Here is a 23,317-nt window from a genome sequence, read left to right as displayed (position 1 = left end):
TATTTTCATAAAATAATATAAAATGATCAAAAGATACCAACTGATATTGCAAAGGTCGTTGGAGAATTGAAATTTGGAAGGTCTTTTGTTGGTTTGAGTGGCATGGCACACGTCACTTAGAATGGGGGATGGAAATGCTAAAAACCACCGTTGTGGTTGCTCAGAGAGAAAATAGAGGCGAAGTTGGCTTCATGCTTCAATTCAAGGTATCATTTCGATCATAATATTGGCTTCAATCTCTATATTCTGGATAATTTCTTCCGGTTTTCTACTAGTTGAATTCTGTTGTGGTTTTGCAGCTTGATAAGGTAGGGTTTTAAAGGCGATTTGTTGATCAGGTACGTTTGTCGATCTGAAGTTAACTGGTTAGAACCCTAGGTCGTCGTGTAATTTTGCATTTGATTGGTTGAAGTTTGGTTCGGTAGCAGATCTGTGCTAGGCTATAGATACATTGCTTGAATTTGATGCTTATGCTGTGTGTCGTTTTCGCAATTGCCTTTTAGCTGTCTCTGATTTGAATTTATACTTACTATGAAATAAAATGATAACTGTTCTCTTATAATTACTTAAGTTCTTAATTCATGTTTGAGACTTTCGGTTTTCATTACATATAGACCATGATAATATCTAACACAAGTGAATTTGTTCATATTAGATTAATGATACATTGAATATGAGTACTTGAGTATTGACTTGAGCATACTTATCTTTTTGCACTGAATCATACTGCTTTTGGAACGTTGTTTCTGATCTTTTAATGAACATTGTGAGAATTTTGACTCATTACTTGTTGGTCATGTTGACATGCTGTACAAGTGATGGAAAAAGAACTTGAATGAGAAAAATGATTTATGGAATTCATTTATGGAATCCAGGGACTTTTGAGTTTTGAGGTTACACTGTTTCCAACTTCAATCTTTAACAATGGGAAAATCTCCTGGAAAGTGGGTCAAAACTGTGCATTTTGGGAAGAAGTCATCAAAATCTAATCTCTCAAATGTAAGTAAATTACATTTGTGTCTATCACTTATATTCAAGTAAGCATACTCTATGGATTATTGACCTAATCATTTATTTGATCCTGTATTATTGAAGGATGCTACTTCAGACAAAAAGACATCAATCACTATCAACTCACAATCAAATGATTTTAGTACTGATTCTTCTGTGATATCAAGTCCACTGTGCAATGTCATCACACATTTAGAAAAGAGCTCCACTGACAACTTAATCTATGATAGTGCTGCAAATGATGATGAGCTAGAGCAGGCTGCTACTAAGGTGCAGGCAGCTTTCAGGGGATACTTGGTATGCTTCTGGAACTTGATAAAATGTATTCTAAAAGATCATTTCAGGAACATGTATTTCACTCCTTTTACCAATATAGGCAATGTACTTCATTTTTCACCCATTATAGCAACATACTTAGGTTTCTTACCAATAATAGAACTATTTAACCCACAATAGTAAGAGTAAGGAGGTGAGATTCCATAAGAGAGGTCTTGGGATGGCTTATACCCTTTTTTTATTATCATTTTTTGTTTTATGTCTTATGTAATAAGTGTGATACATTTACTAATATTAATATCTCCGTGAAGGCTCGAAGGGCATTTTGGTCACTCAAAGGCATTATATGGCTTCAAGCGGTTGTTCGTGGTCAAATAGTCAGGCTTTCCGGAAGTTGTCCTCAAATGCTGCAAAAAAGACATCTACAAGAACATTTGGTAACTCATCCTTTTTGTTTGGTTCTATTTAATCATCGCTCTTCTCATACAATATCTTCCCCCTTTTTTGACTTCAATTTGTTCCATTACACATCTTTACTAATATTGTCTGTATTGGAATTAGGATTCCTACAGTTGTGTAATATCTTTATAGTACAGTTTTGTAATACAAGGAAACAAAATTGGATGCAAAACAAATATATACAAGTATATTACTTTTTTTATTTATTCAACCTTAAATTCATGGATAAAATAAAACAACTTTATATAATTTGGGACACATACAAAAAAGTATATACATTAATAACCAGCTATTCACTATCCATATTTGTTCACTCTAAATTCTTTGTCAATCAAAGGTACATATACTCTTTTTGTTGTACCTTATATGTACAAAAAAATTCAGAGTGACCAAATATGAACACAACGAATAGTCATGTATAGCTGTCCACATTAAGTGTTTAACCCACTAAGCCTATTAAGTAAAAAATAAACAACAACTCATTTTTATTATTAGCCTTTTGTAGGAAGTGGAGCAAGGTTTAGAGGGAGTAGATTTAAAAACTGAAGATGTTGAAGCTGTCTTTGAGCTAAAGGTACATTTTTATCACCCAATAAAGTCTTTAGTGAGTCATGGTTTCTTACATGGTTGATATTATCAGGATTATCTTGATGAAAGAAATAAAGAAGTCAACATACTGGGTTTGACCAAAGCTACCATTTCTCGAGTTAAAATGTGTGGAATGGGAGATAGAGTTTGTGTTGATCTTTGTAGTCTCATGAGACCTGGTGAAGGCCTTTTGGTACTCTCAATACATATTTCTTGTAATTAATTATCTTGATACTGAACAAAACAGACTGTACTACATTTGACATCATATAGGACATGACATGACAAGTGATAACAGGTTGTACTGTATTTGGCATGTATATGATATCAACATAACAAGTTGTACTGATTGAAAAGGACAAGACAAGACAAGACATGTTTTACTGCTTTTAGTATGCATTGGACACATATCAATGTTATTGGGACCAAAAATTGTAATATTTTGGTGTCACACAAAAAGGTGGGACGGGGACTCACTCTCCATCTCTCGCATGTGAAAAAAGACGATAATACCCTTCTCATACTCATCATCTAAAAATATCCCTAGAAGACAAAAGACATGAATGCCTTCATCCTTATCTTGTAGGTTGGATCTTTTGCAAGAGGATTATTCCTTGTCCACTCAGATTGCCTAGAGTCAAAATCAAATTACATTGCCAGCTGGCCTTTCCGAGTTAACGCAGTGAGTGTTTATTTTCTGAGGTATTTTATCATATTAATTATGCCATTACTGATTTTCTAGTTATAGAAGCTTATTTCTTTTTTAAGTATTAACTGGATACATTTTTTTAATATATAACGATGGCGTGTCAACATTTTCAGGGGCCAGTGCATGCTTATGTGGCGATTCCAGGTGGCAAAACTTGCTATCTTTCAGAACTGAAGGCAGGGAAAGAGATTCTTGTTGTTGATCAAAGTGGCATACAAAGAACAGCTGTAGTTGGACGTGTAAAGATAGAGACACGACCATTAATCATTGTTGATGCAAAGGTTTGTTTGTTTTCCATTATTTTATTGATTGTCACTTAACTGTTCTCTTTAGTGATTAAACCTTTATTTATTTTTTTACCTTTAAGAAAAAACATTTTTTCCAGGTTATTGTTATTGTTTTGTACTATTGTACTTTGTCCTTTTTTGAATTTTAACCTTTTTCAAAACCAGGTAACTTGAAAAAATGTCAAATATAGTAGATTGCCCTGTCATAAATAAATTCAAAAAGGGAAAAATACAGAAAATCACTTTTTTTATCAACTCAATACTTCGTTTTTCACAGTAAGAAGCTCCTTTTTTTCGACGAAATTGGTCTTTCAAAAATGTTTTCTTGAGAAATAATCATGAATTTTTTTAAAAAAATGAACAATCCCGTAGCACTAAAAAAAATCTTGATATTTTTTTGGCCATTACGAAATTGATGGCTATTTTAGGGAATATATGAACTTTTTGGCAAATTAAAGAAATTGGCTATATTTGTCTCTTTTTTTTTCTATGTTTTTAAATGGTCAAAAAAGGATAATGGGTTAATCACTATAGAATATAGAATATGTAGTTAAGTGGTCAGATCCATAAAAGGATAAAAAGTTTTCTGTATTTTGATAATCACTATAGAATATGTAGTTTAAGTGGTTAAATCCATAAAATGATAAAAAAAAAAAAAAAATTCTGTATTTTGTCATATCCCAAAAATTATCAGAAAAAATAATCAAAAGTGGTTGAATCTTTCTTCGACATTTATCATTACAGGTTGATTCAGATAAGGAAACTTCTTACACCATTCTTCTACAGAATTCAAAGACTGTTGGACTTGTAGCTCCTATAAAAGGTTCGTAATTTTAAAGGTTGGGTTTATATTAATAATAGTGTATATATATATATATATATATATATATATATATATATATATATATATATATATATATATATATATATATATATATAATATTGATTTGGTGACAGTTGGAGGAAATGAAGCAACAGCAATTCCAGTGACGTCACTAAAGGTTGGTGATGAAGTGTTGGTGAGAGTACAAGGAAGTGCTAGGCATACTGGTATAGAAGTCCAAGAATTCACTCTAGAAAAATAATTCTGTTTTTTTCTTCCTATTTTTCTTGTTATCTTGACACACAATTTTCATAATGAATAGGTTGCTTAAACATCGATACCGATTTTCTTAAGGCAATCTAAAGGTGCGAAATTGGCATGTCAAAAACGAATTGGGTCAAAAATCAAAATTGATACTTCTTTTGGAATTAGTCAACTACCGTTGTGTTGATCTGCAATGAAAGTCATAATAGAAAAAATTTAGTGTCAAAAATTTCACTAAAATCACTAGACTTCGATAAAAAAAATATATTTTATGACCACTTTAACATGCATCAAAGTGATCGACATTGAAAAAAGTATATAAAACGTTGGTGGCATTCGTTAATGAAAGTGAAATATAATGGTTAAACACAAAATAACCAAAAGACAATTATTTTATGCAATTTACTTTAATTATTATGAAAAAAAAAAAAAAAAAAAAAGACTAGTTGGCCAATTTTTTGGTTTACCGAAGATTGGCTGCATAAACAAGTTAAAGTAAAAAATACATGGTTATTTGTTTATGAATTAATATCGAAATGACGACTTAACAAGTTAAAGTAAAAAAAATTGGCTAAAATAGTAAGACATTAACCCTTCAACTATTTGCTCTTCTTATTCCTCTTAATTGCTCTAATGTTTAAATTGATGAATATTTGGTTAAAAGTTAAAACTATGAATATTGAAAATGTTTTCTTGAAATGTAATGTTAATTCAAGTGTGTGCTCTCTTTTTTAGATTTGGTTAAAAGTTAAAACTATGATTCAAGTGTCGTCTGTTAACAAATGGAATCACGAATAATTAAAGAGTAGATATTTTCAAAAAATAAATACCATTTTAAATATATATAAATTACATATATAACTTAGGAAATATTCGATAATAAACTTTTAGCTTAAACAAAAAACTGTAGATTTAAATATTTTATTTATAAAAAAATAATTAAAAAGGACTTTTTAAATTTTTTGAATTATAACTAACTTGAAAAACTATTAAATATTGTTTGCAAGATTTTCCAATTCAATGTTTTACGCTCAACCTGTCCAAATAATTTACACACATTTAAGATTTTAACCCGTTAACTACCTGTCCATATTGCCATCTTTACAGCTTATAAGTTATAAACTGCACGTAATTAAACAGAACAAAAAACTACGCTCAAATAAAGATTTTTTGGATATCTTTCAAAATGCGCGCTTTCAATTTCAACATTGAAAATTCAAACAACATATAACTTTGATCAAAACAAACACAAACAAAACCACCAACAATCCATCAAAACCAGAAAATTTCACAGATTCGCCACATCACCAACACCTATCTTCCAGGTTTCGGAGATCGATACGCTTGATTCTGATGATACGGCGAGTTTGAAATCGACAAACTCCTACCCCCCTGCCCTTTCCCCCCACCATTCCCAATTCCATTCCCATTCCCATTTCCATTCCGACTTCCAGTCCTTTCCGATTGCATCGCCTGAAAATACGGAGACGAACACGCCATGTCTTTCAAATTCGGGAGCGGTTTCAGCGCTTCATGAACTTCGCTCATCAGCGGTCTCGCTTTCGGGTCGCGGCTCAGACACAATGTCGCCAACTGCGCCGCCTTCTGTGCGCCGCGTATCGAGAATCTTCCTTCGAGCCGTGGATCGATTAATCGGTAGAACCGTCTTCTTTCTCCTAAATATGGGCGGGCCCACTCCACGAGGTTGTGTTCTCCGTTGGGTCGGTTTTTATCCATGGATCTTCGACCCGTTATCATCTCCAGTAGAACTACCCCGAAACTGTACACGTCGCTCTTTGATGTTAAATGTCCTGAAATTTGATACATCGGGTTGTAAATTGTAAATTAGTTGGAAAAAAGGAAATGACCTTTCTACCCTTGAATTGGAAAGCAAGATTTTTTTTTCTCACTTGGGTAGAGTAATTTGAAAATGTTATCTGATCGCAGCATTGTGGTTTCGATTTCTTCTTATTGGGACACTGTACTTTAAAAAGTAAAAAATAGCAATGCACTTTTGCTTATTTGTGTATTATATAGCTAGCATCCTACTTTTTTTTTTTTTTTTTTTTTTTTTCTATTAGGACATTATGCTTTCAATTTTTCTTATTATGACATTATATTACGTAGCATCCTAACTATAACATTGTACTTTCAATTTTCTTCTTATTAGGACATACTGTGAAAAATCTAAAACAGAAGCATACTTTCGTTTATTTGTGTATTATAACATTGTACTTTTCAATTTTCTTCTTATCAGAACACAATACTTCGAAAATCTAAAATAGCAACAGACTTTCTATTACCACATTTTACTTTCATTTTCTTTTTCTTATATAGGCATTGTACTTTACCTAAATATAGCATTCTAATTTCAATATTTTTTTTATTAGGAGATTTATACTTTGAAAAGACTACCCAATTGTAGCACTGAAAATTGTTTTGTATTTGGTTGACATTACTATAAATAGGTAGATTTTTTAAAGCACAATGTTGTAATAGGAAGAATTCAAAGTATGATATATATATATATATATATATATATATATATATATATATATATATATATAAAATAAACAAAATCAATAAAAGTATGTTGCTATTTCTTGCTTATAACCCTTGGAAGGAAAATAACGCACCCGTCATGACATACTCAGGGGCAGCATAACCATATGTACCCATCACACGAGTCGACACGTGGGTCTTATCGCCTTCCGGACCGTCTTTCGCAAGTCCAAAATCGGAAAGTTTTGCATTATAGTCCTGAAAATAAGTCATCACGGTCACAATAAGACTATTGTTGTACTGTGTTTGGTGTGCATTAGACTGATTCTGATAATAATGTGTCTGATGTCAATGGGACACAAACTGCAAATTTTTGTTTTCTATCTCACTCCCACCTAAAAAGGTGGGCTTTTTTGTCTTTTTGTCCCCCACCCAAAAAGGTGGTTGGACAACAACTCCAGACTCCTACAAATTTCTTGTCAGTGCAAGTGCAAAAAGACGTAAATGTCCTCCTCATCCTCACTAGAATACTAATGTTAATGGAACAACATAAGCAAAAAAGGTGGATTTTTGTCTTGTCACATCCAAAAAGGTGACTCATGTCATAACAATTTCTTGTCTGTGCAAAAAGGCGTAAATGCCCTTCTCATCCTTGTTATAGAAATTAATCAAATAAGGTGTAGTTAGGAATTTAAAGAGCCACAAACCGCATCGAGTAAAATATTTGATGTTTTAAAATCACGATAAATAACGGGTCTTTCTGCTTCCTCGTGAAGAAAAGCAAGACCCTTTGCAGCACCAAGTGCGATTTTCATCCTCATTGCCCATGGAAGTGGCAACGACCCTATAAAATTCAAGAAAATGTTTAAGACTTTCTATTAATAGAAAGAACGACATAGAATAAAAAACACAACATACTTCTGAACAAATGATTTTCCAAGCTTCCACGTGGCATAAACTCATAAACAAGCAGCCTTTGGTCATCCTCGATGCAATAACCAATTAATTTAACCAAATTTGGATGCAGGAGGTCTCCAAGAAAGTTAACTTCCGCCTATCACAAAACCAAAAAGAATATATATAAAAAAAAAGTCAACCATATTATCATTAAATACACATAGTTTCGTATCAATTTGGATGATATTTTAGGGATAATCACAAATACGACCATCATATACTCTTTCTATTTAACAACTAGATCGCCTTTCGGTCCACGTGCTTTACTTAAAATCACAAGTTTGGGCCACTTTTTGAAATCTTCACGATGTTATCCTTAAATTTGCATGTTGTTGCGGATTTGGTCCATGTGCTTTACTCAAAATCACAAGTTTGGTCCAATTTAAGACTTGCATTTCATTGTAAGAGCCTAAATTCACCACAAAATGAAAACTTAAAGATGACTTCAAGAAGATTTCAAAAATTGGACCAAATTTGTAATTTACTCATAAAAAAAATAAATCATATCCCTATATTTCATCTCCAAAGGGTCAAATAGATAAAACCTAAAAACTTGATGGGTCAAACCGACCCGTTTTGATCCATTATCCAACCCGCCAATTTCCCCACCTCTATTTTCCATAAACTAAAAAAAAAATTAAAAAATAGGGTTAGAATTACATACGAGCCATTCTTTGTGACCTTGTAGACCATCATGGTTAAGGGTCTTGACCGCTACGGTCAAACCGGTGCCTGGTTTGACCGGGGCAGTTCCATTCTCATTAATCCATCCTTTAAAAACACAACCAAATCCACCCTCACCAAGTAAACTCTCTGGCCTAAAATTCCTTGTTGCAGATTTAAGTTCACTGAAATTAAACTTTCTAAGTTGAGAAGCAATTTTAAGTTCTTCTGTTATGTTCAAAGTCGATGTATTGCTTTCCTCATTGCTAGTTGTTGAAGATGATGCACATGGAACAACCGGTTGATCTGTACTTGTGTCATTTGTTGATTTACTTTCCGCTGTTTCACATTTAAAAAAAAAAAATTAAGAATTCAATCAGTTATTGCCATTTATATGTATACCATATTAAAAAAGAAAAAGAAGAATCATGCAATTATTTAAGAGTTTAATATATGCAACATACATACACTTTTTTTACCAATAGAATCAATATATTGCTATTATTGGTAAGAAATATTAGTATGTTGTTATGATAGGTAAGGAATTGTAAAGAAACCTACGTATGTTGCTATTATAGCTTTACATATTGTTGTTATAGGTATACGAAATACAAGTATGTTAATATTATAAATAAAGAAATGCAAGTATTTTGGTGTTATGAGTAAAAAAATAAAGCGCATTGTCTAAATTGGATAAAAAGAGTAAAGTAAGTTGCTATTATAGGCAAGGAATAGTAAATTAGTGTGTTTGTTGTTATTATGTGTAAAAAAATGTAAGTATGTTGTTAGTATGGGATTACATGTGATAGATAGACAAAAATGTGAGAAAAAAAAGTACGTTGTATATTAGTAAAAGAGTAAAATTTGTTGCTATTTCATGTAGTTTTTTTTTTACCGATTTTTGAAAACACTAGAACTCGTGTGGAAAACATGTTACTATTTCTTTTTATTGTCGTAGGGAACATGATATGTTTGTTAGTAATACGTTTTGAAATAGTCAAAGAAACTATCGAAACATGAAACATGTGTTTCTACTTAAAAAAGAAACCAAAATACGCGTCAAAATCAAACAAAATTCAAAAGTGAGAAGCAATCTTTCCTTTTTGGTCATACCACAAATAAAGAGAGACACTTTCCCTTTAATTTTGTTCCCCATTGAGAAATGTATTTCTATTTTTGGGCACTAAGCCATTTTGAAAGTGGTTATGTGATATTGAATAATCGGATATGATTAAAAACATCAATGGTGATGGTGTATGGATATGCTTTTGCTACTTGAAGGTGTAAGAATCACTTTTGATGGTGTTCTTATTTTTAATTTTAAATTTAAATACTATATAAGTGATTTGATCTACCCTTTGACACTCTCTTTTGTTGCAACTAGTACCAAAACATTCATTTGACCCTTGAAAAAAATCATATAACACCTACTTAACATTTCATTTTAACAAATAAAAACTTCAAAAAATGGGAATCATTAAAATTTTGAAAGATAATCTCCCTAAAATCAAATGCAAAATACCATTAACATAACCACATATGCACAATAAGACTATATCCACAAGAGATTAAAGCTAACAAAGATTCAATTATGCAGATATCTAGTACAGAATAATAATAATATGTTTATCCATATCTACATATTGAAAAGAGCTTACAAACTTAAAATTGCATTTTAATGAATGAAAACTTCAAAAAAAAAAAAAAAAAGGAAAGCATTGAAAGACAATCTACCTAGAAGCAAATGCAAGATTTCATTAACATAAACACAAATACACCACAACGACAAGAAATTAAAGCTAACAAAGATTCAATTATGCATATATTTAGCAATGAAATAAAATTAGTGAATTTGAGTCTTGAAAAATTACCATATTGAGTGCTACTGCCGCTAATAGAGCTCTCAACTTTAGACCTTGAAGATATGCATCTTCCAAAGAATCTGAACTTAATCCAACACCCTGTTTCATTAACCTCGTCTTCTTTCTTCTTCCTTTCCTTCAATTTATCCACATTCAAAACCCTAGTTTTCATAGAATCAGGACCCACCCCCATTTTTTTCTTCAAAAACCCTAGATTTCAATTTCTCAACCACAAACCCCTTTAAATAATTAAAAAAGAATCACAACCCATCATGAGCTAAACCACACTCCCTATACACCCCCAATTCAAACACTCTAAGCTCATCAAGATACAAAGCATCAAGCTTTTCCATTATTCTCAAAAGGGCGTGTTCTTGAAAAACGGTAAAGCACAAAGGAAGTGAACCCCAGATCAGAAATCGGGTCGGATTTTTAAAATGGGGTGAGGATCGATTTACCCAGATCATAAAATGACATGCAAAGACAATGGCGCCGAGAAATACGAGAGATTCATGGACGAAAAACTTTCAAGAACCCTAATTTCAAGAAACCACAGGGGCAAACAGTTGAGAGTCAAAAATGTAGTCCGGATATTCCCACACCCACACACACTCACTCACACACACTATTTTTTTCTTGATAGAGACAGGGCGAAAGGGAAGAGGGGGTAAGACATAAAAGATATAGAATTTAGATATGTAGATATGAGTATATGTGGTAAAGAAAAAGTTTTTTTCTCAAGAAAAGAGGAGACGACAGGGCCAGTTATCGAGGCCAAGTAAGAAAAACAAGATGAGAGAGACGAAAGGAGGGTATTTGTGTCGCTCTGCGTTTCGCGTGAAAAGCAAAGCAAGGTAGAGGGAGAATAACATGTAAACGTATGGTGGCTAGAATATAATATTACTCTATTTAGGTGTAAAATTAGTCTATACATGTGTGAAATTACATCTTATAATATAATTTTTTTTATTCTAAAATAAATATGCTTATTATTTAAATTTTAGCTACAATTAAAAAAAAAATCTTCATATAAGTTTTTAGTTTTTACGGGTAAGTTCGTAGCAAAATTATATTATAGGACCAAATAATATAACTTAATTATTGGTGGTTAATGAAATTTTTTTAAGACTCCATTGTATTATATATAATATGAGAAAATAACATTGTAGCATAATAAATTTTTAGTTTGTCCTAAAATGATTATTAAAATAATTTTTTATGTAACACGTCAGTGAAGTTACAAAATTGATGTCAATTACATCATTTTTACCAAGGAAATGAGAGTTTCAGTGTAAATGAGAGTAAAAGCTTGTCTTCTTCGTTTTCATTCCATTACTCAAAATTGATGTTGATTTGGCACCCACCGTGGAGTCATGGTGTTTAAAATCGTTTGAGAATCATATCTACCCAACCAACGTTATCATCTTCCTCCATTCCTCTCGTTTCCTAAAAAAATCTTCCTCCACCTCCACACAGAGCTTCCAAGAAAACTTCTGAGGCACTAAAGAAAAACACCTCTCCGGTCGCCACCCAAGGATTTCAGGATCCTCCTGTACTGATTTCCAATGATGAGCTATTTGCTATGATGAAGAGACTGGAATGACAAGTCACTCAGCAGCAGGAGAACAACAAGACGGTACTCAAGGAAATAGAGAGAATGATAGGGATGTTAATTGGGGCAAACAGGACAGTGATTGCATCCCCCACCGCAGAAAATATCTAGCTTTTTCATCCCCGCCCCTGCCCCCCACCCTTGAATTCCTGAATTACCTTCGCCCCCGAAAAAAAAACACAATAAATTTAAAGTTACAACCCAAAAAAAATCAAAGAAACATGAATGATTACGATAAACTTCCAAAAAAAACCACAATATATCCAAATCTATCATCAGAGTAAAGTTCCAAAAAGCACAATAAATCTAAAGTTATAAACCAAAAAAATGTACGACGAGTTCAATGAAACATCAACGATTACTATAACACATAAGTATTTTACCTTTCATCTTTCTCTTCATCTTCATCTTCATCAGCATTTAAGTCATCCACAAGACTACCTATAAAAATATTATAGTAAGCAACACTTAATATGGAAACGATAACACAAATAACAAACAACATAAAACGCATACCTTTTTTCCAGCCATATAATCAATTTTAGGTACATATGATAACTTCAATTGTTTTTGGAAGAAGTTTAGTACAATGTGGATCAACAATTCTACCACTAGTAGAAAAGGAAAACTCTAAAGCAATAGTAGAGATGAGAATAGTCAATATGTCTCTTGCAATCACACCTAAAGTAGGATATTTAATAGCATTTAGCTTCCACTAAACTAAAATATCAAAATCATGACTCCTCGGTAAAGTATTTTCTTCTAAGTACACTTCTAACTCTGTTTTCCACACAAACAACAATACGAAAAGAATTCCATGAAAAAAACATCTAATAATTATGTCTCAACATTGGGAGTTACATTTTGAGTAGAAGTGAGGACATTATCATCATTGCGTGTTTGGCTCACACATCTTGAATCGTATTGTTGATATATGCCTTCACAAATTACTTTGACATTCAATAGATGAACTTTTGCTTTATCATCTCCATATATAATAGGGAAAAAGTACTCTAGGATTTTCATCTTAAACCTAAGATCCAAGATGGTAGCCATAGACATCACCCCATAACTATCTTCCCAATTTTTATCAAATTTTGTAACCATACTTGACGCCATTGTACTAACTTCCGTGAACTTGGAGTCATTCCATTTCTTTAAAGCTAACTTTATTTCGCAAATTTTAGGAAAAAAAATGTTAGTGGTAGGATATTTTGTTCCCAAAAACAATTATGTGACACTATAAAAGATCTTTAGTCCGTCACAAAGTTCATTAGCCAAATCCCAATCACTTTCATTATGTAAACTCTTATATTGGGGCTCACGATTTTTAACATGAATAATACTTTTTTGTATTTCATGGCAGTAGCAAGCATCAAGTATGTAGAATTCCGGCGTGTTTTGCAGTCAAGGGCTATTTTTTTTTTTTCACAAATAACAGCCGATTGTTTTGCATTTTGTTTAAATGTGTAACATTTGGAAAATTCTTGAAAATTTTAAACTTTTAAAATAAACCTTAAATCATCATTGTTTACAAATTGTTTTCAAAATAAGTTTCACATTAGAGAAATCCCAAAACCGTAAAACAAAACATGAGGAGGTGCACGATCACTCCTTCGCCTTCCCCTGATCCTTTGAAGTGCCTAAAACATAATCCAAAACTGTAAACCTAAAGCTTAGTGAGTTTCCCCTAAAATATCGATACATAATAAATAGCACAAATATAATAACAACATGCAATGGGTCCACAACTTTACAGACCGGATTACCCCTGAGCCCAAAACATAAGTCTGGCTTGCCCCACGGGCCCGCAACTTATTTTTGGCTTACTCCCCAACCTGACCAGTCAATAGACTGAATACCGCTAAGCCCTCAGTATGAGCCTGGCATGCCCTGTCCGGCCCTCAGCTCGTATCTAAAATGGTCATGAGTACTCAGTATGAGTCTGGCATGCCATCCCTGGCCCTTAACTCATATCTAGCATACTCCAGGTTTTGTTGGCTACAATACAAAGCAGTACTACCTCAACCCATCCAAACAATATGTCAACATATAACAGATAAACAGACACTATCACAGGTAGTCCTACAGATCTACTAAACTAGCTATTAAGACTAGCATGCACATATAAACCATACTCAGCATATCCATAATGTCAGGTTATCAAACCAATAGGTCGGACTTGGTGCCTTCAACCCGAAAGTACAGTGAGGAAAACTCACCTAACAAGCAGTTAAACCGATAAGATCTAACTTTGAATCTCATCTCCCGACTCAAAGCCTATAACCATCATGACCAACCCATCAAAATCTCAAAATACCCAAAATTCCCTCAAAAGTCTAACTTGGTCACCCATAGTCAAAGTCAAAGTTAACGGTCAAGGTCAACAGTCCATGTTGACCCAACTCATCGAGTGCACCTCTTGAACTCGTCGAGTTCTACAATACTCAGAAAGTCGGGGCAAACCCTAGCCAACGTGCCGAGTTTTCCCCAGCTTAACACATACAACTGATTCTTCGATTCCAATGACTCTAAGGCTCAGATCTAAAATCTAAATGTGTCTAAAAGGATAAAGTTTCCAACTTTATCCTTTGGGGCTACTCCAAATGCTTAAAAACCCTTCCACAAGGCTTGAAAACTCAAAGTCTTAATCATTTAGCACAAAATCCTTGATATCTAGAACCCAACTTTTCCAGAAGAGATTCTAGCCTTAAAACGTCCCAAAGGTGGGTGTTTTATAGACATGCATGTCCAATGCATGTCTTGAACCAAAAATGGGTCAAAAAGGGGAAATATGACCTAAACTCCATGCATGGCATCAAAGCTTGACTACAGACCATATCTAACCCACTATAAGGTCATCTTGACCTAGAGATTCATAAAGTTGCAATTTATGAAGTCTATCTGATGAGATTAAACTAACCTTTAATCTATAAAGATCGATTAGATCTTGAACAAGTATATAAACATAAACAATATGAATGCAATAAAAAGAATAAGTCAAGATGGAATCAAACGTGTCGAATGATTAAACAAAATCCTCAGAAGAGCTCGATTATGAACATCAACTGTAGAGGATTGGAAGGTTACAGGAACGATCAAAGAAAAACGTTATCGTCTAGATGTATCGCTATTTTCAGATCTCTAAAAACCTTAACCTAATATGCATGCAAGCGTAAACTTATATACAAAACATAAAAGGTTCACGGTTGGACAGGCCCAAACCGGAATACAAAGTAACATAATCTGTCGAGCCCAAAAGACGCAATCTTCAAAATAATTTTCAACCCAACAATCTCCCCCTTTGCGTCAATTTGGAGCGAGACCTTCATTAGTTACTTGGGCCAGCAGCTGAAGCAGACACCTTCTTCTTCACGGTACTAAACAGACATTTGGTGATGGAGAGAATGGTCTGTCTAAACCGGATGTACCAATTAATCATATCTTCAAAGTACTTGATGTCATCAGCCGAGTTCTCTTTACACCGTTTGATAATGAACAACACATGCTCCAAACAAGTTGTGGTGTAAAGATGCTTATCAGCTAAAGCGAAGAGACATTTCTGTCCTTCCGCTCTAGTGAACATAACCGAGTTGCGTCTCGGGTCGATCCTGCCCAATAGCATTTGGTTGAGATCATTGGCCGATCCCACAGGAGCAATCTTTGGTTTCTTCTTGAAGATTGTGGCGACCTCCTGATCCATTAGGGCAACCTCCATGATGTAGCAGGCTAACATCCTTTAGACATGGTCTAGATTGGGACCATATTCAGCTTCATTAGTCAAAAGGATATTATACATGACAATCCAATCATGAGGATTTAGATTCGGTAGATCTGCCAGGGAGATAAGATGAGCAGTTCTTGCAGATCCCCGAATCAACTTGAACCGAACATTTATAAAACGACCTTCAGTATAAGGTTTCAGCACCCGAACGTTTACAATCTTCTGGGCGCTCCAAGTAAGGAATTGTGGACAAGCAGCCGCCAGATAGAAGTCAATGAGCTCCCTGTCAAGCTCAACGTTCGGGTGAGGGACTTCAAAGATGTTTGAGAAGACGTGGAAGATGAACGCCTTTCGAGTCAGCGGCATATCGAACTGCGAATCGACAGTGTTGTTGCATTCGAACGAGATAACCGGCTCGAGCCATAAAATGCTAGGAGTTTCAATGGCCTCTTTAATCAAACGTTCCCTGGTCCAGGCAGGGAAGAGAGTCTTTCGTCTCTCAAGGAGATCGTGGGCTTCTTTTTGTTTGCGTTCGGCTTCTTCAGCCTCTCGCGCCACACGACTGGCATTTTCATCAACCTTGCGACTGTTCTTTCTTTTTAAAATGTCAGCAATGGTCTCCTTGCCGCCTTCTTCATCTTCTTCCTCAGCTATGTTTTTACCTTTGTCCTTCACACCCGAGCCTAAAGGTTGATCAGTCGGAGATGGTTCGGTCGTGTGAGTAGCTTTGGAGGAAGGAGGTGGTTTTGATCCTGTCTTCTCATCTCCCCCTTGTTTCGGAATGGACACGAAACTTGGGAGCCCTTCTACTTTGTTAAGAAGATCGATGGCTGGAGAGAGTTTTTCAGCAAGGGAACGCCTCACCGAAAAGTTTAAGATGGGATCGTGTGCTTCCAGAATGTTGGATATAGCAGCGTGGACATCCGAAACACACGTCTTGATCACCTCCCTTTCGAATCGAAGATCTTCCAGTTGATGTTGGGATTGGGAGAGTTGAGTTGTCTTGACCTCAAGGGCGGTTGTTTTGGTTGCCAGATCGTCCATTAACGAACGCTCGGTTGCAAGATCCTCTTGTAGCTTGGCGAGGCGAGCATCAATGGAGGCACGAAGGGCCGAGTTGTCGTCGCATATGTTTTGGCGGAGAGTAGCGAACGAAGGCAACTCCGATGAGACAAAGTTGGCTAATTGTTGAACAATTGGTTCCAAAGATGTCTTGGTGGCATTGGCACTTTCCTGCAGGGACTGCAGCAGGGTACAAGCGTCAGAAAATAGTTTATCGACTTTTGCGGTCGCAGCCTCATAGGCTCTGGTAGAGGCTTCAATCGCAGCAGTTGCTGAGGCCACTGAATCATGTTGAGCCCTGGAGAAGGCATCAACAATTTTCTGAAGGGCATCTTCAGAAAGAGAGGACTGCTGGTTGGAAGAGGAGGCGAGAAGTAGGTCAATCTTCTTGTTGAGCTCTTTGAGATGCTTCTTTGTTACTGGAGCATCATCCTCCTCGTCACTTTGAACTTGAAACGGACTATAGTAGACCGAATCAAAGATCATATTTTCACCATCAAGATAAGGGTTTTCGCCCTCAGAGGCATTTTCAGGAGATGAAGGGGGTGGTGAAGTTGGGGGTGTTGTGGGTTTGGAAGGATCAGGTTGAGTGGGTGATGGTAGAATTTTGGTTGGTGGTTGAGTATGGGTAGTTTCGGTTGTTTGGGTTTTGGTTTGAGGTGGTTCGGTTACGTGTGGTGATTCGGTTGTAGTTGTAAAGATTGGTGGAGGGGAAGGAATTGGGGAAATTGGAAGTTCCATCTCTGGGGTAGGGGACCGAGGTGGTGTGTTGCCTCGTTGAGGAGATGCGTCTCCTTGAGAGTCGTCAGAACCCGAACTCTCACCCTCAGAGTCACTCGAAGAAGAGGGAATTACAAGCTTTCGCTTCGGTTGGGTCTTCCTCCTCTTCGGCGGTGGGGATTGTGCGGCTTTCGGTTGTTTCCGCTTTTTAGGAGAAGGTCCCTTTGGAGCTTTGGACGTTTGCTTACCTTTTTCTGCCTTTTTGCCCCTGCTTACCGGTTTGTCTGCATCGTGAATTGACCTGAGCATATCCGGGGTAAGTTCCCTTGGACCAGATGGTCTTAGCTCCTTGAGCTTCCGAATCAACCTGCTGTCAGAGGGCACGTCGCCATACATTGACTCCGGGATAGAGCCAATGAAGGAGAATTTTGATGCATCGGAGACGATGATCTTCTTGGTATGGAAAGTACCAACAGAAGACATCGATGCACCATCAGCAGTAGAAACATCAAATTTATCCATGGCCCATTTTGTAATCAGGATCCAGAATCGGGCCAACGATACCTCAGAGTGTCGGGATGAAGAGGAGAGGCTTTGAATAAGTTGTTGCCATAGGACAAACCCATAGTCCAGGTTAATCCCATTGTAAACCCCGTACATGATGGTGAGGAAGAGACGACTTGCACCATCTGATCCTGAGCTTCTTTCCGACAAGCCCTTGAAAAGGACTGTAAATAGACCGTTCCACTGTGGCGGCAAGCATGACTTTTTGAACCTTGCGACAGAGGTAAGAACTTCTGTGTATCCCATGTTGTAAAACATGTTATACAGATGACCAATCTGAATCGACTCCGGATGAACTCTTGAAGGGTCAACAGCAAACCCTAGCAAGGTGCAGAAACGTTGGCGAGAGACTGAGGTTTTGTGTTCTCCAATCTCGAAAAAGACCCGGTCGACGGCCTTGTCGTAGAATGCAGTCGCGTAGACCTGCGATAGGGCCACCATCGGCACAGATTCGATTCTGGAGAGAGCCGGAACAAGTTGGGAATACTTCAAACACTCTATGACCGGCGACATATAGGAGTCGTACGCCAGTGGGTTAAGATCAATGACCAGACATTGTTGTGGGCGAATGGAAAGGATCTGTGAGGTAGCATGAACAGAAGAGGAATCAACCATTTGTTTTGCAGGTATGAAGAAGATGATGAACAGGAAACTGTTTGGGAGTATTTGCGCTCTGGAAATTTTGAAGGTGGTAAAGAGGTAAAAGGTGGTGTAGTGGGCTATTTATAGTGGGTGATAGGAGAGAGAAAAATCGTTTCAAATCTCTTATGGAAATTTGAACCGAGTTGTTGAGTGACAGATGGATGACAGTTGGGGCGTGCGATGATCACGTAGGAGAGAGAGTGTCAGGTTCCTAGGATCACGCTGCCCAACAAGCGCCGTTTCATAGGGACAAGCCGTTACTATTTCCACACGCGCATTTAATGCCACAGGACAAGAGAGAACTTAAGGTTTAAAAGGATTCCCGTTAAATTACGATCAACCATTTATTAAGAAATGTTGAAAGGCTCCTTTTAATTAGGCTAAAGAAGAGTGGCTTGAAAATAAAATCTCAGAAAGAAAAATAAGAACTAGATCCCAAGGGAAGAAATGTTATGGGTTTTAACAATTTCATAGGAATCACATAAAATTGGAGATTTTAACAGGGTACTTTCGTCAATCCTTTAGTGAAAACTTGTTGTTCACCGTCAATTCATTAGGTGTGGAATTTTGGGTTTCACTTAGCTCGTAGTGACACAATACTAAGATCATAAACACAGATGTTGTGTAACCATAAACCTCAGTGGTAATTTTTGAGAGTCTCAAGGGTTACTATGATGGAATGAGTGTAGTGGAGAAGTAATGTGGAGATGGTGTAAGAGAACGAAGTACCTCTGCTGCGAAAAGAAGGACCAAGCAGGAAACTCTTAACTCATGTGAGAAAAGAGTGAGGTAGCTCACGATTAGAATAAATGAGTTGGCCTTATTGGGAAGACAAAGTTTGTGTATACCAGGTCATGAAGGCCATTATTCAAAATCTTATGAGGCTTGAGACACATACAGCAGCATGCTTCTAGGGACGCTTAGGTATTTCATCAAATTTATCCCCATAAACGAACACGAACACACAAAAAATAAAATAAAAAAAATATTTTTTGGAGTTTTTGAGATTAAAAAAAAATTTTGAAAGAGGAAAAGAAAAAGAATAAGACTTAAAAAAAATTAGACATAAAAAAAACTTTAAAATTAGACAAAAGGAAAACCGAACCCGAACATTCAGTTGGTTTCGGTTGTTGAAAATTTTGAAAAACCGAACCCGAACCTTCGGTTGGTTTCGGTTCTAGAAAATTTTGAAAAACCGAACCCGAACCTCGGTTGGTTTCGGTTCAATAAAATTTTGAAAAACCGAACCCGAACCTTCGGTTGGTTTCGGTTCAATAAAATTTTGAGGAACCAAGAAATTTAGGCAAACAAGAAAAAGTAATTTTAACACGAGGAAAAACAAAAATTGTACAAGAAATATACAACATAGAAAAACTACCTTTGAAGTAATGAGTGAGTCAGATAGTTGAACCGAACCCGAACGTTCGGTTGGTTTCGGTTCTTACGTTTGAGTTTGAGAGGTAGTGTGAGGTACTGACTCTGATTCCATCATACCTAGTCCTTGCAATATTTTATAGAATGATGCTTCAGGAAGAGCTTTTGTAAAGATGTCAGCCAGTTGATCAGTGGTTCTTACGAAGTGAACTTCGATGTTTCCATCTTCCACGTGATCTTTGATGAAGTGATACCTCAGTGCTATGTGTTTGGTTTTGGAGTGTTGCACTGGGTTATGACATATCCTAATTGCACTTTCAGAGTCACAATATAGTGGGATCTTCTTCATATTGAGTCCATAGTCTCGAAGTTGACTTTGGATCCAAATCACTTGTGATGTGCAGGATGCAGCTGCAATGTATTCCGCTTCGGCAGTAGACAACGACACGCACATTTGTTTCTTGGATTGCCAGCTGACTAACTTCCCGTCAAGAAATTGACAACCACCAGTTGTGCTTTTACGGTCGAGTCCACATCCTCCAAGGTCAGCATCAGAATAGGCTTGAACAAAGAAGCCTGAGTTGGATGGATACCATAGACCTAAGGAGGTGGTTCGCTTGAGATAGCGTAAGATGTTCTTCACTGCAAGCATGTGAGGTTCGCGTGGGTTTGCCTGAAATCGAGCACAATAACACACAGAAAACATGATATCAGGTCTGCTAGCAGTTAGATACATCAGTGAGCCAATTATTTGACGATAGAGCGTGATATCGACAGCCGGTTTGTCTAGGGATGGGGTAAGCTTGGTGCCGAATGCCATTGGGACTTTGACTTTTGAGTCACCCATCATGCCAAACTTTGCTAGGAGAGTCTTCGTGTAAGCTTCCTGATTAATAAAGATGCCTTCAGGTCCCTGTCTTATGTTTAAACCAAGGAAAAAGTTAATTGGACCCATTGAGCTCATTTCAAACTTAGTCTCCATCAGCTTTCTGAATCCAGCTGTTAAGCTGGGATTTGTGGAGCCAAAGATGATGTCATCGACATAAATTTGAACTATCATAAGGTGGTTACCTTCCTTTTTGCGAAAGAAGGTTGGGTCAACCGAACCTTGTTTAAATTTAGACATCTTTAAAAATTTTGTAAGCGTTTCATACCAGGCCCTCGGAGCTTGCTTGAGGTCGTACACAGCTTTATCCAGAATATAACAATGATTTGGATGCTTTTCATTTACGAACCCAGGAGGTTGCTCCACGTACACAGTTTCTTCGAGTTCTCCATTGAGAAATGCACACTTGACGTCCATTTGGAAAACCTCAAAGTTCTTGTGAGCAGCATAAGCTAGAAATATTCTAACAGATTCTAGCCTAGCTACTGGAGCGAAAGTCTCTTCATAGTCTATCCCTTCCTCCTGACAGTATTCCTTTACCACCAGACGAGCCTTGTTCCTTATAACATTACCTTCCTTGTCCATTTTGTTCCTAAAAACCCATTTGAGACCAACAACCGAAGCATTTGGAGGAGTTGGAATGAGGCGCCATACTTTTTTCCTTTCAAATTCGTTCAGTTCGTCTTGCATTGCTTGAACCCAATCAGAGTGATCTAGGGCAGTATTAACTGTCTTTGGTTCAACCTTTGATACGAATGAGTTAAACATACAAAACTCAACCTTTGAAAATAAGGATGTCTGTTTTGCCTTCAGTTGTGATCGGGTCAAAACCTTTTCAGAAACATCGCCAACTACTTGAGAGACAGGATGATCTCTGGTCCATTTGATAAGAGGAGGGTAATTCGGATTAAAGGTTGGATCTAGTTCAGCATTGATCATTTCTTCTGGCTCAGATTGGCTATCGTAATCGAGTGTCAGATCATCATGTTCGTCCTCAATTGATGAGCTTTGAGAGGCATGAGGTTCAGGTGTTTCTTGTGGTACTGAGCTTCCAGGCGTCGAGGCATCTTCGGTTGGAGAGGTATCTTCTGTTGGAGAATCATCTTCGGTTGGTGAAAGACCTTCGGTTGGAGTGGTAGAATTTAGTTTCCCCTGGACTTGTGAGCTTGGCTCCCCCTCGACTTGTGAGCTTAGCTCCCCCTCGACTTGAGAGCTTGGCTCCCCCTCGACTTGAGAGCTTGGCTCCCCCTCGACTTGAGCGCTTGGCTCCCCCTCGACTTGAGCATTGTTGGAAGGCGAGTCATTAGTGGTTGATCCTTCTTCATGCATTCTTCTTGCAGCATCTTCGACAATTTGCTTCATATGATCAACTTTGTTGTCTGCTGCACCTGCTTCGGAGAGTGAAGCTTTCTCTGGTTCGTCAAAGAGCTCCAGAAATGTCTCGTAGAAATTGGCGACCGAAACTGTGACCTTGTTAGTTAGAGGAAAGATTTCCCCTGCAGTGTCTTCTTTGGCCTGTAGCTTCTTGACATAGGTATCGTCAAAGGTCACATAGTATGTTTCTTCAATCCTTCTCGAACGCTTGTTTAGGACCCTGTACGCCTTGGATGTGAGAGAGTAACCCAGAAAAATTCCCTCGTCGGCTTTGACATCAAGCTTGTTGCGGTGTTCTTTAGAATTAAAGATGAAACACCTTGAGCCGAACACATGGAAAAATTTCACATTGGGCTTTCTGTTGTTCAGTATCTCATATGGAGTGAGCTTGAACCTCTTGTTGAGATAGGACCTGTTCTGTGTAAAACAAGCAGCCGAAATAGCATCAGCCCAAAAATAAAGAGGTAAGGAAGCGAAACTTAGCATGGTTCGGGCAGCTTCACACAAAGATCGGTTTCGTCTTTCGACTATTCCGTTCTGTTGCGGTGTGTAGGGAGCTGAGAAATTGTGACTTATTCCCTTTTCTGCAAGAAACTCTTCAAACTCCCTGTTCTTGAATTCGAGACCATTGTCGCTTCTGATGTTGCGAACAACCTTCTTGAGTTGTACTTCAATTTTCTTGATAAATACTTTCAGCTTTTGAGTCGCTTCAGATTTGAGCTTTAGAAAGAACACCCATGTAAATCGTGAAAAGTCATCAATAATAACAAGAATATACTTGCTACCACCGATGCTTTCGATAGATGAAGGACCACACAAATCGATATGAAGTAATTCGAGTGATTCAACAACTTTTGTGTTGATTATAGATGGGTGACTTTGACGACTCTGCTTCCCCATTTCGCATGCAGCACACAAATGATCTCTGTCGTACTTGAGCAATGGAAGGCCCCTAACA

At 36.8% G+C, this 23,317-nt stretch overlaps 3 protein-coding genes across 3 annotated transcripts; 1 reads left to right on the top strand and 2 right to left on the bottom strand.

Annotated features, from left to right (window-relative positions):
- Window positions 1-44: 44 nt before the first annotated feature.
- On the top strand, window positions 45-4,604 carry LOC145044105 (uncharacterized). The gene is made up of 12 exons (XM_078992918.1): window positions 45-206; window positions 300-338; window positions 876-999; window positions 1,096-1,308; window positions 1,599-1,724; window positions 2,252-2,320; window positions 2,387-2,527; window positions 2,921-3,016; window positions 3,157-3,324; window positions 4,075-4,153; window positions 4,288-4,380; window positions 4,476-4,604. The coding sequence occupies exons 3-12, from the start codon at window positions 925-927 to the stop codon at window positions 4,514-4,516; spliced, it is 1,101 nt and encodes a 366-aa protein (XP_078849044.1). The 5' UTR covers window positions 45-206; window positions 300-338; window positions 876-924; the 3' UTR covers window positions 4,517-4,604.
- Window positions 4,605-5,567: 963 nt separating this feature from the next.
- Window positions 5,568-11,262, bottom strand: LOC145044104 (serine/threonine-protein kinase PBL34-like). The gene is made up of 6 exons (XM_078992916.1): window positions 10,411-11,262; window positions 8,541-8,878; window positions 7,838-7,973; window positions 7,627-7,763; window positions 7,054-7,177; window positions 5,568-6,228 (listed from the first exon to the last, which is right to left on the bottom strand). The coding sequence occupies exons 1-6, from the start codon at window positions 10,592-10,594 to the stop codon at window positions 5,732-5,734; spliced, it is 1,416 nt and encodes a 471-aa protein (XP_078849042.1). The 5' UTR covers window positions 10,595-11,262; the 3' UTR covers window positions 5,568-5,731.
- Window positions 11,263-12,242: 980 nt separating this feature from the next.
- Window positions 12,243-13,132, bottom strand: LOC145040943 (zinc finger BED domain-containing protein DAYSLEEPER-like). Its single transcript, XM_078988826.1, has 4 exons — window positions 12,875-13,132; window positions 12,563-12,728; window positions 12,397-12,454; window positions 12,243-12,282 (listed from the first exon to the last, which is right to left on the bottom strand). Exons 1-4 carry the CDS (start codon window positions 13,130-13,132, stop codon window positions 12,243-12,245), a joined length of 522 nt encoding a protein of 173 aa, XP_078844952.1.
- Window positions 13,133-23,317: the final 10,185 nt, after the last annotated feature.

The sequence above is a fragment of the Lactuca saligna genome, chromosome 4, assembly GCF_052625555.1.
Source record: "Lactuca saligna cultivar CGN05327 chromosome 4, ASM5262555v1, whole genome shotgun sequence".
Classification (NCBI taxonomy): domain Eukaryota; kingdom Viridiplantae; phylum Streptophyta; class Magnoliopsida; order Asterales; family Asteraceae; genus Lactuca; species Lactuca saligna.
The sequence above is the reverse complement of the archived record's forward strand: the minus strand, read 5'-3'. Positions and strand labels throughout refer to the sequence as shown.

Bases quoted from the DNA above. Each gene is read 5' to 3' on its own strand.
- LOC145040943 (XM_078988826.1), bottom strand. From the start codon at position 13,132: ATGGCGTCAAGTATGGTTACAAAATTTGATAAAAATTGGGAAGATAGT. The intron at 12,729-12,874 runs GTAACTCCCAAT...ATTTTAGTTTAG, and splicing joins TCCTCACTTCTACTCAAAAT to TGGAAGCTAAATGCTATTAA. The intron at 12,283-12,396 runs GTAAAATACTTA...CTCTGATGATAG, and splicing joins GATGAAGAGAAAGATGAAAG to ATTTGGATATATTGTGGTTT.
- LOC145044104 (XM_078992916.1), bottom strand. From the start codon at position 10,594: ATGGGGGTGGGTCCTGATTCTATGAAAACTAGGGTTTTGAATGTGGAT. The intron at 8,879-10,410 runs GTAATTTTTCAA...AATGTGAAACAG, and splicing joins CGGCAGTAGCACTCAATATG to CGGAAAGTAAATCAACAAAT. The intron at 7,764-7,837 runs GTATGTTGTGTT...TGAATTTTATAG, and splicing joins GGAAAATCATTTGTTCAGAA to GGTCGTTGCCACTTCCATGG.
- LOC145044105 (XM_078992918.1), top strand. From the start codon at position 925: ATGGGAAAATCTCCTGGAAAGTGGGTCAAAACTGTGCATTTTGGGAAG. The intron at 2,321-2,386 runs GTACATTTTTAT...TGATATTATCAG, and splicing joins AAGCTGTCTTTGAGCTAAAG to GATTATCTTGATGAAAGAAA. The intron at 3,017-3,156 runs GTGAGTGTTTAT...CAACATTTTCAG, and splicing joins GGCCTTTCCGAGTTAACGCA to GGGCCAGTGCATGCTTATGT.